Source organism: Phragmites australis, chromosome 18 (assembly GCF_958298935.1).
Source record: "Phragmites australis chromosome 18, lpPhrAust1.1, whole genome shotgun sequence".
Lineage (NCBI taxonomy): Eukaryota > Viridiplantae > Streptophyta > Magnoliopsida > Poales > Poaceae > Phragmites > Phragmites australis.
The window spans coordinates 4,554,727-4,569,272 of record NC_084938.1 but is presented as its reverse complement, the minus strand read 5'-3'; the positions used below and the strand labels follow the sequence as shown (position 1 = coordinate 4,569,272).

Genomic DNA, 14,546 nt, shown 5'->3' with positions numbered 1-14,546 from the left:
CCTCAACTCTTCTCCGCCGACGTGAAGCCCACGGTAATGATCCCCACGCCCTCCTCTCTCTTTTGCTCTTGTCTTGTTGAAATCCGTGGCCGATAGTGTATTTTTGCGCTACTCTGGCGAAGCTCCCGCCGTGCGCCGCCGTCGATTGACCGCCACCCGTGTCCAGTGCCACTGACCCAAGCTCATCTCCCCCCATCGCCTCTGAGATGTCCGATCAAGATCGTAGGGCCGAGATCGCGTACCCCTTCAATCTTTTGTAATCGGTCCACCGTGGACCATGGACCGACCTCCAGCTCATGGTCCATGGGTCTATGGACCTACTCCGTAGGGTTTTTAATAGAAAAACATTTCTTTTTCGCTTTATGACATCATAAATAAGATTTTCACTATAAAACCAAATTGGTTTATTCTCGGAAAATAAATAAAATTTGTAAAAAAGCCCCTAAAACTTCGAAAGCTTATAACCTTTTGCTCTTAGCTCCGATTTGGGCGATTTTCACGTTCAAATATTCGTATCGACATGTAGAATCTTTTTGTAGGGTTTTTTTTTTACCTAGTTTTAGTACTATTTAGTGTTCTGTTCTTAGTAGTTTCTTTATATGCTTTTCCGGTGTGTCGATTAGAAGAGGAGCAGTTTGTGTGTCTGCAATATCAAGCTTTCTAAGACCTCAAGCAACCCTCAGCTGAAGGAAAGTGTCCTTGAATATCTTGCTCCTATTCTAGTATATTTATGTAGTTGTTTATCTTTCATTGCATGATTGTCAAAATTGAAATCCCATGTTAGGGTTTACTAGCTTTTGTATGATTATTCCTTATCGCAGTTGATGAGTCATGGTTAAGAAAGGGTAGATATGCTAGTGTTGTCATAGTTGGGTAAAAGTTAATCTTGACTAATGTTTATGCAACAAGAATCAGGTATAGTAATCTTGTAGCAACATAGTATAGAGATCCTAACTGGATGGTTGGTTTGAGATGATGCTGCACAACAGGTTTGTGGTTGTTCCTATGTGGGTTCTTGAGCATGTAACCAAGGTAATCCGCACAACCACGAGGCCTGTATAGGTATGGCCTGACCAACTAATTAGCAACCACTCCGGTTCTGTAGGCACCAATGGACGGTTGAGTGGCACAAGAGAGTGCTTTTGTAGCGATGAAATTGTTTGCTAGCGGTAAAACCTCAGTGGGTGCCTACAGATCGACGGGAACTTTGTAAAGGTATTATAATGAGACCCCGACTCCATACCTTGGAAGTGTGAAGCAACACGGGAATCACGACTCGTGGGGAAAGCTATGCAAACTCTGCAAAGTTTCAATCTGATCGATCAGCTGTGCTCACGGTCAAGAGCGGGCTTGGACTTCTTCTTAATTAGCTGGGATCAGGGTTTTGCTATGGATAGTCGGGTAGCCAGGTAATGGAATTACCTGGTGAGTCTTGGTAGTCGGATGGAATCTGATGAGTCATCCCTTTTGTTATAGATGTGTCTTCACACTTAGTAAATAGGATGTCTATTGCTGAAGTCATAGCTCATAGTTGTTTAGTGCAGTAAAATAGTGTCTAACCTTTTCTTAACTAAAGCCTCATATATCATGCTCTCGTACGCTTGCAGAGTACATTATGTACTCACACCCATTGTCTTCTTTCTTGCATCCCTCTGCTGTTCATAACCCGTCAATGAAGCTGGTTCCTTTGATGAAGACGTTTTCGACCCAGAGCTCCTGTTTTAGGCTATGTGCCTCCGGTTGACGTATGTGGAAGATGGAAGACCCGCCTGCGCTGAAACTCTTTTCTTTCGGTGTGTTTTCTTTTAGATCTTTGAATCCTCTTGTAATAAGTTAATATCGTTATTGTATTTGCGACACTATGATGATACACTAATGATATAACGTATGTATAAAAACTTGATTCTGACATACATACCAAATTTTATTTTTTAAATCTAACGTTACAGCCATAAAACTGAGAGTGAAGTGACAATGCACTTACGTCGATAATGTGTTATAGGCCTAGGGTCTTTATTTTCTTCCTCTTATATATTTAATGGTAAGACTTCACATGCTGCAACCCCATAAATAAGAGTGAATCCATCCGGATTAAAACCATATACTATAGTATTCAAGGATTGATACCACGGATCCATCACCAAAACCATCATGTCAGGGATAACTTCTCCAATTGGATATTAAACTTCTGCTACTGTTTTAACCCCAATAGAAAATTCCGTTACTACCTTTTAGTTCAACGTAATTAAAGAAATGCAACAAAAAAAAAATTACCACAGAAATGTATGCATGAATTCTCTTTAGACAACAGTATATGATTATATGCCTTTGTGGAAGTGCCTTTAATTTGATCTTCTGGTCAGGAATAGTAACTAATATTATAAACAAAAGAAGCAAGTGTTTTAATTCTGAAAAACCAGTTCGTAATTAATCTCAATCATCCGTCATGGTCAATCAATTTCGGTTAGATTGAAAACCTCACATTTGGAGCCCTACACGCCATTCAGCGTGAAACATGTCTGGATCATCACTAATGCCGCATTGACATTGATACTGATATGTGGGTCTCGATGTCCTTGTGTAATGTGCTGGTTGATGCGGAAATACCAACTTCAATTCCGCATGATGCAAGCCTTCCCCTCTAAAGCAGTACGCCAGTACTACACGGTCCTTGCAATAAGTGCTCAATCCCCTAGAGAAAACATAACAGGGAGCATTACATAATGGTTAATGATAGATGTCTCTCCACAGGAGATCAAACACATGATTGTACCTCTATAAAATAAGTATGCTTGTGTTGGTTGATATGAAGTGCTTTTATCACCTATCGATTCCTGTCAGGCCTAAAATCTCTTTACAAGGGGTTTTCGTTTACTTTAGCGCTCTAACGGTTTCTCTTCGTAGTTTTCATTACAAATGGATTTTTAAGGTCATTCCTTTCAGGACAGGATTCTCTTTCCTTTTTCTTCACGAATTCCTTCGAAGGGAAGCTGTTGAAAATGAGAGAAAATAAAGAGAATGAGAATGGAGAAGGGATCGGAAAGGAAATAAAATGAAAGGAATATGGTTAGGGATGATCTTAGGAGTTGTAACATTTGTACTAGTTTGCAATGGCGATATCAACCGTTGAAGAGTATTTGGAAAACAAATTAAGCACTCCATTCGGTAAAAAAATATGATCATGATATGTGCATATACAATTTCAAAATTTTGGATGTCAATATCTTTGCAGATATTGAGATTTAAAGTATGAAAACATGTTTATGTATGTTTTTTAATAGTACTTCTGTATTATTATCATTAGAAATATTTTATAGTAGAAACAATGGTTAGAATTGACTTTTTGGATACCTTGTTGATGCCCAAGACTGCATTCTTCCATGATTTTTGGCGTGAGTTATAGCTGTAATGAAAATCTGATACGGATGAATAATTAATTAGATCATACAGGTTTTGTCAAGTAGAAAAAAATGGAATGGTACCTTCTAAGTCACCTTTTTAGAGTAAATATATAAGGATAAACCATAAATGCTGACAAACATTATGGTCGTAAATATACTCTAGGCATCATTGTCTTATTTGTTCAACTCCTTTCAGAAAGATAACCCTTCATTAAATTTGCGGGCTTAGCAGCAATAAATCAAAGTTGCCCCCTTTACAACTTCAATACTCAACCCTCACTTATTGTCCACTAAGATATAAATATTGTAGCATTAACAATGCAAAATGTTCCTTTTGGTACATACATATAAGGTCCTCACTTAGTGCCCAGTGATATAAATATTGCATTTATACACACAAGTGTGATGTACTACGTGATCCTGAAAGTTGCTGCTGCATTAGCCACCTGAAGAAAATATAATTACCTGAAATTTGGGGTATTTGGATCATTAATCCTCCAATTTGAGTAGCATACTTGTTGGCTGCCTTTTGCTCCACCCACAAGTCCAATATTCCCACGTAAGTAAGGTTCATATCCTGCAAAATTAGTAATTACTTGTATAAGCAAATTGGGTATGCCTCCTAAGATCCCAAAAAAAGTAGTCCAAATGAGATAATTGGATTTAACGCCTCAAGAAACTGAGGAGGAGTCCTCGAATAAAAAAGAAACTGAAATTAGTAAATATTCTTTAGTCTAAACTATATATGGTTAGATTCATAGATGTCCCGTAACCTGGTATCAACTGAAATTTAGCAGTCTTAAAAAGTAAAAACCTAATTAACTCGGCTACTAGCAATATGATAGATCTTTAATTGATTCATGCTCAGGTGGACTAGTTTCTAAATAATTCAGTGGCAGCAACAGATCGAGAGTCATTGTGATAAAGATGATTAGGTCTGCTGTCTACTTGTCCATGATCATTGCAATAGGAAATAATATGTTTTTCCAACTAAATACCTCGGCTAAATACAGCAAAGGAACATCATGCATTTATTTTGGTATTGTTGCGTGTGTGGGGGCGTACGTGGCTTTACAGTGTGTCTTCAATACTGGATCAGCTGTTTCTACGACATGAGTGGTCTCTCGTTGCAGATACGGCAATAGAATACGGGGGCTAGTAGATGCCAGCCTACCTTACAGACCCTACCTTACTGCCATGCATCAATGGAGACATCAGGAGGTTCAAGATAACTGCATGGGAGCTTATGCTAATTATCTAGATAAATAATTTTGTATGAACATGAGAATCACCACGCTTTCTTATTTCGACGTTGAGCGTGCATAAGGCGAAACAACTAATTCTGCTTCAGAAATAGTCTTTTTTTTTTTCAACTCAGAGGATACATTAGCTGGGATAATTTACAAGGTATAGGACAACATGTAACATGAATGAAAAAATATATATATCTGGTGTATGTACTGGCAATGTATTTTCAAGGGAGAAAAATCTTTAACCAAAAGTTCAAATCAAAGAAAAATCTTACGAACAATGGAAGGCAGAGAAATAAATGTGAAGCCTATTACAATCTTTTCCAGGACGCATGAACAAAGTGGCATGCATTGGACCACCAAGTGCAGGTTGCACACCAAAACTATACTATTGTGGCATCATCAGCTCTAGCTGTGCAAGAATTGTGCATGACAACAATCATTGTGTTTCGTAAGTCAAGACCGCCACACTGTATTGTTTGGTGTTGATCTCCGATGTCCAATCGACAAATTAATTCATGGTTGACATGAAAGATATGGCAACACATTTTCCTATTTTTTGAGAGGACAACATTTTCCTAGCCCAGATTAAGAAGTTAGTACAACATTGATCTATCTTATATATCAATGCATCTACTTCTATTTTTTAGTGATTCCTCAACTTAGGTCTCGTTTGGCATAGCTTTAAATTAAAAGTTTCAAGCTAGCCAAATCTAGCTTCAAAAAATCTTGGATTTAAAGCTATGGGTGAATTGAGGGTATTTAATTAAGTCATCTAACTTTTATTTTAAACTAAAAATAAAAATTTAAACTATTTTATTTTATTATATAAACTCCAGATTTAACATAGATTTCGAAGTTAGAGTTGTGCGATATAGACCCTTAAATCCATGATAAATTAGATGATGTCATAGCCACAAGGCTAGACTATATTATTTAGGTCGAATACCGCAAACCCGGGCACATAGATTCCACATGACAAAGATCTGCACATAGTCACATGTATCCTTTCAACCCTTTCCCATTTGATTCTGCCAGCTTTATAGCTACATCTTTGTAATAATGAACAGTTTGATGTGTCCGTGGAGGCTGAAGCCAGAAGAAGGAAGAGGAGAACCACCATGAGGTTGTTTGGAACGCAAGCAAACTAAATGAAGGGCCCTGTTTAAGAGCTTTTTTTATTTTTTGAAAATCAAAAACTTGCAAAAGTAGACGCCCGGTGAAAAAAATTACAAAATTAGGTTACTATCACTTGCTAGAAAGGCGACATACACCTATCGCCCTTCCAACAGACGATATGTTTTAAAAATAAACTGTCGCACTTTCAACAAGGGCGATAGGTTTAAAAATAAAAAATGTTGCATTCTATTGCTCTCAAAATTCAAAATACTACCGAAATAGTCATGACAAATTTGAAAAAATTGGTAATGTAGAAGGTACTATAATATAACCCTGCAAAGATTTTTAACTCAAACAATTACTTTTACAATGAGAAAGAAAAAAGACAAATTTTATTGTACATAGTCAATAAATTTGTCTTTTTTGTTTCTTATTGTAAAAATCATATTTTTATTTGTAATTTTTTTAGAGAGCTATATCATATCATAGTATCCTCCACACTACCAATTTTTTATAGAATTTTTCATGACTATTTTTATAGTGTTTTGAATTTAGAGCAATAACATAGTATTTTTTTTATTTTTAAACTGGAAGGGCAACATGTTTATTTATTTTAACCATCGCCCTTTGGAAGGGTCCAGCAGCGACAATAGCATAGTTCTGCATTTTTTCAAACGGATTTTTTTATTTCAAAATATAAAAATTAAAAATTCCCTTGTTTGATGCAGTCAGAAGAGAGGGCCCATATATAAACACTAGGCTAATCTGGGCCTCTTGATAGTTTTAGACCCAGAACAAATCTGGACCTAGTCAGTCTTCAAATTTTTTTATTTTTATTTTATAATATTTGTAAAAATACATGATCATATTAAAATATTGTATATTTAGATTACCATCGCTAGTTGTAAGAGCGACAATAATGTGTCATCTATCCAATGAACGACACCTTGTGAGATATATGGTACAACGAGTGAGAAATTAAATACCCTAACCAATATAACATTCACATTAAGTATGTGCAACCAATAATCAATACTTTTATTATCGTTAGTTGGAAAAACGATATGAACAGGGCACTCGCTGGGCCCAAGGAGGGGCAACAGGAACGTCTTCACTCCACTGGGTCTACTAGAAAACGTCCCAGCTGCATGGGCGTGTATTTTGAAATGAGCGTGTATTCTCGCTGTCTGGGCCTCTTGGGCCACCGAGCCGATCACGTGGTCGTCAACGCGCCAGGAACAAAAAGACAAAAGGTCAGCAGGGTCCAAACTGTAAAACCTCCTCTTCTAGGGTCCGTCCCCTCCGCCGCCCGCCCCGTGCGCTCCCGCCACCGCTCCCCCTAGCTAGCTAGCTAGGTCTCGCGCGCTTCCGCTTCTCCTCCTCGCCCCGCGTCCGCTACCACTTCTAGGGTTAGGGTTTCCGGCCAGGCGGAAGCGGAGACGGGCGTGCCGGCGTTCTACCGGTGGCTGGCGGAGAAGTACCCGATGGTGGTGGTGGACGTGGTGGAGGAGGAGCACGTCGAGATCGAGGGCGTCAAGGTGCCCGTCGACACCTCCAAGCCCAATCCCAACGGGCTCGAGTTCGACAACCTCTACCTCCACGTGAACGGCATCATACACCCGTGCTTCCACCCCGAGGATAGGGTACGTGTGCCGGCTACGCTTCCGCCCTCCACCTCCAGATGTGTCGGTTCGATTTTGCTGTGCTCGCGTTGCTCTGGGCTTCGGAGCTCAGGAGCCGGCTGGTTGCCTAGGTGTGCGATGCTGTGGCTCGATGCGGTGGCAGTGAATCTGTGATGGATTTGTGTTCGGATTGTTGATGTGCGTGAGCTGTTCCGAGGCGAGAGAAGATAAATTCATGAGATGGGGGAATTTGTTTGGGGGAATTGGTGGGCTTTAGCTTTTGCTGTACTGCTAAACTGGTTGCTGCTAGGAAATTGTGCTGCAAAATTGCCCCCACGTCATGTTTACATGTCTGGAGGAAGCTGCTACTCGACTATTCAAATTATTTCTGTAGGTTCGGTATTCAAATTCAGTCATCTGTTGTCTGTCAAACTGACAAGGCGGTGGGAATGGTCTGTGAATTTGCCATTTACCTATTATGAGTTGACATTTTTACATTTGGGCATGTACAATGCAAGGGGTGCTTAGGAATATGCTTAGGGTCCCACTTCATTAAGCATCTATCTAATAGCACAAGCTTCCAAGGCAAGCATCGGTTTGGAAGGGGCTTAGGTGTTAACTTGAGAACACGCATGGTACCTAGTGGCTAGCACCGATGCTATGATAGAAGTACCTGATGTATCCCATGTGGCAAAAACAAGTTTTTTTCCCCTACAAACGTCCATTTAAGTATCTGCATTCTACATGCCCTTGGGAGGCTATGTTGACTAGCAGACTGTGTGCTGTTGCTCTATCAGCAGTTTTAGGGCAACCATTTTTCTATTCTTCTTTGATTAGAACCTTTTAATGTTAACTTATTGTTCTGTTGCTTTTACACTCTTATATTGACCATGCTTTTCTCTGCTTTTTTTTTCTGCTACAGCCCTCCCCAACAACATTTGCAGAGGTTTTCCAGTGCATGTTTGATTACATTGATAGACTTTTTGTCATGGTTCGTCCTCGGAAGCTTCTGTACATGGCCATCGGTATGTATTCCAATGTTATGAACGCTACTCTGTCCCGACTATTTTTCTGTACATCTATTCTAATGTTCTAGAAACTGGAGTTCATATGGTCATATATACTAGTAGCTACTAGGAATACTCAGGATAGTTACTCTTTTAAATGCTGGGTCCATCATGTATAACACCTTGTTATAATGCACACTGCTGATATTGTTCTGATGTATATGCTGATTATACAATGGGTTTACAGATGGTGTGGCTCCTCGTGCTAAGATGAACCAACAGCGCTCTAGACGATTCAGAGCTGCAAAAGATGCAGCTGATGTGGTCAGTATTCTAGTGGAAGTATCTTCCTCCATTCAGTGTATGATCATACACTGTCATTTCAATTATTGGTTTTGGACGGTATCAACCATTTATAGTTGCACTCACTTCTCAGTGTTGTTCTATCTCCAGGCTGCAGAAGAAGAACGTCTGCCTGAAGAGTTTGAGAGGGAAGGCAGAATACCTCCTGCAAAACAACAATCACAAACTTGTGATTCTAATGTTATTACTCCTGGGACAGAGTTTATGGCTGTTCTTTAAGTTGCTTTGCAGTACTACATCCATCTCAGACTGAATTATGATCCTGGATGGAAACAAATTAAAGTAAGTACGACTTGTTACCAATTTGAATTTTTATTTTGGCATGTATTTTTTGTTAATATGTTCCATAATATTAATGACTTGTTGAAAAAGGCTACGCATTAGAGAAAGACTAACTATGAAGAAATCATGTATGTTCTGACTAAATGCCTTTTGAAGGTTATTCTGTCTGATGCCAATGTTCCTGGTGAAGGGGAACATAAAATTATGTCGTATATTCGTGGCCAACGGAGTCTCTCCGGATTTAACCCAAATACCCGCCAATGCTTGTATGGCCTGGTATGTTCTGTAAACTATGTTTTATATTTTCAAGGAATTCACTGTTGGTCTGCTAATATATACCCTTATATGCTTACAAATGCAGGATGCAGATTTGATAATGTTAGCTTTAGCAACACACGAAGTACACTTCTCTATATTGAGAGAGGTAAGCTCTGGCTTCTCAAAATTTGGACTTTATGATTTTCATTGTAAATACATCTTGATGCCTTATACATCAACAACAACAGCCTTTGTCCCAAGCAACATCCAAATGGAAGGCACCATGTGGGTAATCAGGGAGTGCCACCAAGGATGGAGCAGCCTGCTGGACGTTCTGACTGGCATGTTCCTGGTGATAATATGACCAATGGTCAAGCAGCATACGCATTGCCATCAAGAGGTCATTATCAGCATGGAAGAACAGGGCCTTCTCAGTATGAACGAGATAACCGTGGAAGGCAACAATCCAACCCACATGCTAGAGATAGCCACCATGATTCAAGAGGAAGAGTTCCACCTCCATGTGTATACCATCAAAACCGTGGCAACCCATATTCATCACATCCTGGTGCTCTGTCAGCAGGTCCTGGGCAGTATTCGGTTCGTAGATGGCAGTAATAAAAGTTTGATTTGCCACATGCTTGAGATCCTGCTGTCGGTCGTGTAATATGTTATTATATGTAAATCTTACAGTGATTGTGCCAGGTTTACTACCCTGATGTATTTAACGGCTACAAAATGCATTTTGTATAGAGAAGTATTTATTGGTTTCATACATTCGCTACTTTAGCATAGCATGCTTGGCAAATACTTTTTCTGTGCATTTGCATGTGCAAATCATATAATGCATCTTTGCTAGCCTCCAAAAGGAATCAACTGGTTGTATTATGTCCTTTGTTGCCTTTTGATTCTTGTGATTGTAATCTTCTTTTGATCTTAGCAAACATGGAAGAAATTCTGCAGCAATTGTCTCACTAGGCTCATTTTTTCCCCCAGTTTCTAAGTTGACCAACAATGCCGCCTTGTGTAATGTGACTGATGTCATCTAAATATCCATTGGGTGCTGCGAATTTCATATGGGCTCAGGAGTATATTGGTTCATCAGGAATTATACATAGCTAGTATTAATTTGCCTCAAATATAAACTTAAAAGAATAAAAGAATCTCTACAACTGGTCAATCACTTGGCAAGGAGGACTAGTCTTGCTGAACCTCACAACAGAATATCAAAGCACAAGTTTTGGTCTCTCAGAAGATCTCTTGACGGCCTACTTTACCTTCGCCAATGTTGAAATATGGAGATTACTGACGGAGCATAAGAATGGCCTATACAGTCCGGATTTCATGTTGCATGCCATCGACACCAATAGTTTCAGCCGTAGATGAAACTGAGCTTTTGGACCTTGATCTTGATGACCTTGACGATCTTGTGGACACCCTCGGTGAATCGTGCTTGGATTTCTTCCTTCTGGATTTCCTGGGTGGCTTTGGTATGTCAGGGTACGGTGTTGCTTCTTGACTAGTATTTTCTGGAAATATACCAAAGGGTGATATATCTCGAGGCTCATCAAAATCTGTCAAAAGACAACTGTAGCAAATCAGCGACAAACATGAATAGGAGGACATAATTTTCAAATGCTATTCGTGCATTCAAGGAAATTTAGATTTATTACTTATCTCAATATTTTGAAACCATGGAATCTCTTTGTTTAAATAGATCATATAGATCTTCTGACAGAACACAAACTTTGTGGATGACATAGCAAATGTTTGACCTGCTGCTGCTGGAGTCCCATCGGCAGAAGCTTTTGTTTATTTTGCAAAGCACGTACGTTTTGGTAAGACATGATGTATAATCCAAGTACATTTGTTTCGTTTGATGGTTTTTTGATGAAAATTTCTGAATATACTGTAAAGAATTTGTACTTTATGACACTTCACAAAGGACTATCGGTAGAGCTGCTGATATTGAGAACCTCAATTTTCAGCTATTAGCTAGTATTTTCACTCAAAGGAATTGATGCAGATATAATATCAGAGATGAATATCTGGAGGAAAACAGAAACAAAAAGGTTCATCAAAGGCATTCTCTCTAATGGTATATAATCCGGATCCATATGGATCATATATTATTATTTAATCATCATAAATTCCCAGCTCCTCCAACAACACAACATGCTGTTGGCAGTAGAGAAGGTATGAATTAGGGCGCGTTTGGTTTCCTTGCCCGCGTTGCTGGCCTTGCCTCACCCAGCCTTGCTGCGCAGGAGAGCCGAATCGGCTTGTCCGAACGAGCGAAGGAAAAGCTTGTTTTCACAAGTCAACGAGGCAAGCGGCAAGGAATCCAAGCGCGTGTATTTTTGCTCAGCCAAGCTAGGTGAGCGCCAGCAAAAGATCCAAACGTGCCCTCAGTTGGAAGACATTTGAAACGAACTGGCAGTAGAATTGTCAGTTATATTAATAATAAGAAGGGTCCGACGAGCAACACTCAGTTAATTAGAGAAAACTAAGCAGAACCACAACACAGAGGGCAACTACGTAGCTAAACTAGGCATGAGATGGTCCACTCTGGTACAGAACAGCTCAGTGCCAAGCCTGAGCCGGCCGCCACCCAAAACACAAAGAAGGAGCTTCCTAGACGGCACCCCAACACCTAACCATCTACCTAGCTAAACTAGGCATGAGATGGTCTACTCTGGTACAGAACAGCTCAGTGCCAAACCCGAGCCGGCCGCCACCCAAAACACAAAGAAGGAGCTTCCTAGACGGCACCCCAAGAAGAAAATGCAGTCAAAGACGATGACATTGTCCATCTGGAAAAACTAGAATGGATTTTCATCCGAAGAACCCTATGGTAACATGAGAGCACATTCCTAGGATGGACAACTGCAACTTTCCTTCCCCATATACATATCGCCACTAAAACAAAACAAGGGAAGAATATTCTTCCCTTAAAGAAAGCAGAAACAATGGGATCAAACATGCGCACCACCACTGCATGAACTAATGAGCAAGAGATCTGAAAAATAACCTTGAGAAGCCCAGGAGGTTCCTGCCGACGGCCCGTTATTGCTCAGCGATGAAAAGTCCGGTGATCCCTTCATGTCATTCATCTACAAAGAAATTTGGTATTTATCAGCTTTGGAACAAGTCATGACTAATGGAGCTAACCAAGCAGGCAGGCAATGGTCAGAAAAAGAATTGCAGCATTGTTCATAATTCTGAATTATGCAATGTACCCAGATAGGAGAAGCTGCACTCCCAGTTGGGCTGTCCCAACCGATGTGCGCGACATGCTTCACGTTAGTCGGATAACCGATCTCCATCTGATGCTCCTTGACCACTGCAACAATGGTGTAAACATGAGCGAGGAAGAACAAGTTGGTGCAAAAGAAAGGAACTTGAGCTTTCAAGCTTTTCTCAGAATTGTCACAATCCATCCATATTTTCTTTTCCTTTTTATGGAACACATCACAATCCACACATGTTAATTACATACCGAAGATCTGAGAGATGACCTTGAGGCCCTTGAAGACACCTTTCATCTTGTACGCCATCGGTAGATGTTGTGCACAACAGGAAGTCCTATAGAAACAAAAAACACAAGGCAGCAAAGGTAGCAATGAGCTTTGGTTTCATAACTGCCTGCATTGCTGAAAAGAGGCTTCCAAAAGAAAATATGCATTTCTGAAAGAAGACGTATCAACTTACGATTTAACACTAAATGGTCGTCGAAAACCCAAAACAATAGAGGTATATGTGCAAGACAGTAATGTGCATACCTCAAGATAGAAGGCTATGGCGTTGATACCCTCCTTGGATGTCTCAATGGAATGATTTGGAATATGCAACAGTTCCATCACCTGCCATCCTTTTTTTTGTAGTATGGCATGAGAAACATCCACAAGAAGACCGCATTTTGTTGGGACTTATATGGTTGGCAGCAGGAATGGAATAAATAAGGAAAGGAGAGTAAGTTTGTAAGATTGTGTCGTACCCACCCTCTACAATTAAAATAATGACAAATTTAGACTTCTCATGGATGTAGCCCGAATGATCAGAACGGGTCTCTAGTACTTTGACTCGACAGAAAACATTTGTAATGGCCTAATGGGTAATGATTATTCCATAGGATCTGAACACGGAAGGCTAAATGCCAAATTTTCATCACAGTACCTAAATAACTAGCACAATTAACTGTCACTGATAGTTCATACATTTTTAAAAACCTTTTTTTTTTTTTTTTTGCAAACAACGGTTCCTTGAATTGTTTGGCAATGTTTTCCCTTTTCTTTTTCTTCCTTTTTTTGAGACGGAAAATCTCTTTTCTGTTTATAACCATTTTGTTAGACTTGCCTAGAAGGAAGACGGGGAAAAACATCGTTGGTAATCTGTCTCCTGGCATGCCACCTTGTTTTCACAGGGAAATGCAGATAAACAAACAGCATGTAAAATACAGCCGTGCAACTGTGCAAGTGCATTGTTCTAGAGTTTTATACTACTTATATTTTCCCCCTATGTATGGGCTGCTGCCTCACAGGCACAGCTAAGAATCTAACCGAGTGGATTATGTTAAGCATGAGATGCAGCCACGTTGTGGAACATGCCTGTGAACCAGTCAAGAGCCGCGTTTCTGGGTGCTCCTGGATCTGAAAACTGGCGAAAAATTGCTGGGATTGTTCTCTACGAACTGATTGGTTATTTAGATTATTAAACGCAGTTTTATATAGAAAACAAAGAGTGTGGAGAACGTTATCCCTGGGTTAGTCGTGATGATGGATAGTTGAGCTAATTAGAAACGTAAGAACAAAACAAAGATCAAATTCAAGGCATGTTCTTGGGGCAAGTAACAGTAAGATATTTTATCTTGATGCCGCTGCAGCAGCTGAAGCTCGTGCCCTTCGTGATGAACTCCTTCTCGCAGGTTAGGTGGGGTGTAACAAGGTGATTATCAATTCAAACTGTATCGAGGTGTTGGAGACTATAATGGATGGTGCGAATTTCGTGGGGCAAGTGGCAACGAGTTATGAGGAATGCTCATTTTTAGTTCACGGATTTAATTATGTAATAATTAAACATTGTCCTAAGGAAAGTAATTTTGGTACTTATAACTTAGCTTATCTAGTAGAGGGTTCCTAATTTTGTGTTTGAATCGAGGAACCTCCATCGTTTATTTTATCGGATTTAATGAACGATACAATGCTTATTTGATATAATAAAGATACTATGACGGCTTTCCCTCAT

The 14,546-nt window shown here is 39.8% G+C and overlaps 1 protein-coding gene and 1 pseudogene across 1 annotated transcript; one reads left to right on the top strand and one right to left on the bottom strand.

Annotated features, from left to right (window-relative positions):
* Nucleotides 1–6,834: 6,834 nt before the first annotated feature.
* Nucleotides 6,835–10,075, top strand: LOC133899465 (5'-3' exoribonuclease 3-like; annotated as a pseudogene).
* A 353-nt stretch (nt 10,076–10,428) lies between these two features.
* Nucleotides 10,429–13,293, bottom strand: LOC133899708 (CRIB domain-containing protein RIC10-like). Its single transcript, XM_062340751.1, has 5 exons — nt 13,085–13,293; nt 12,802–12,887; nt 12,542–12,645; nt 12,334–12,415; nt 10,429–10,876 (listed from the first exon to the last, which is right to left on the bottom strand). The coding sequence occupies exons 2-5, from the start codon at nt 12,857–12,859 to the stop codon at nt 10,629–10,631; spliced, it is 492 nt and encodes a 163-aa protein (XP_062196735.1). The 5' UTR covers nt 12,860–12,887; nt 13,085–13,293; the 3' UTR covers nt 10,429–10,628.
* Nucleotides 13,294–14,546: the final 1,253 nt, after the last annotated feature.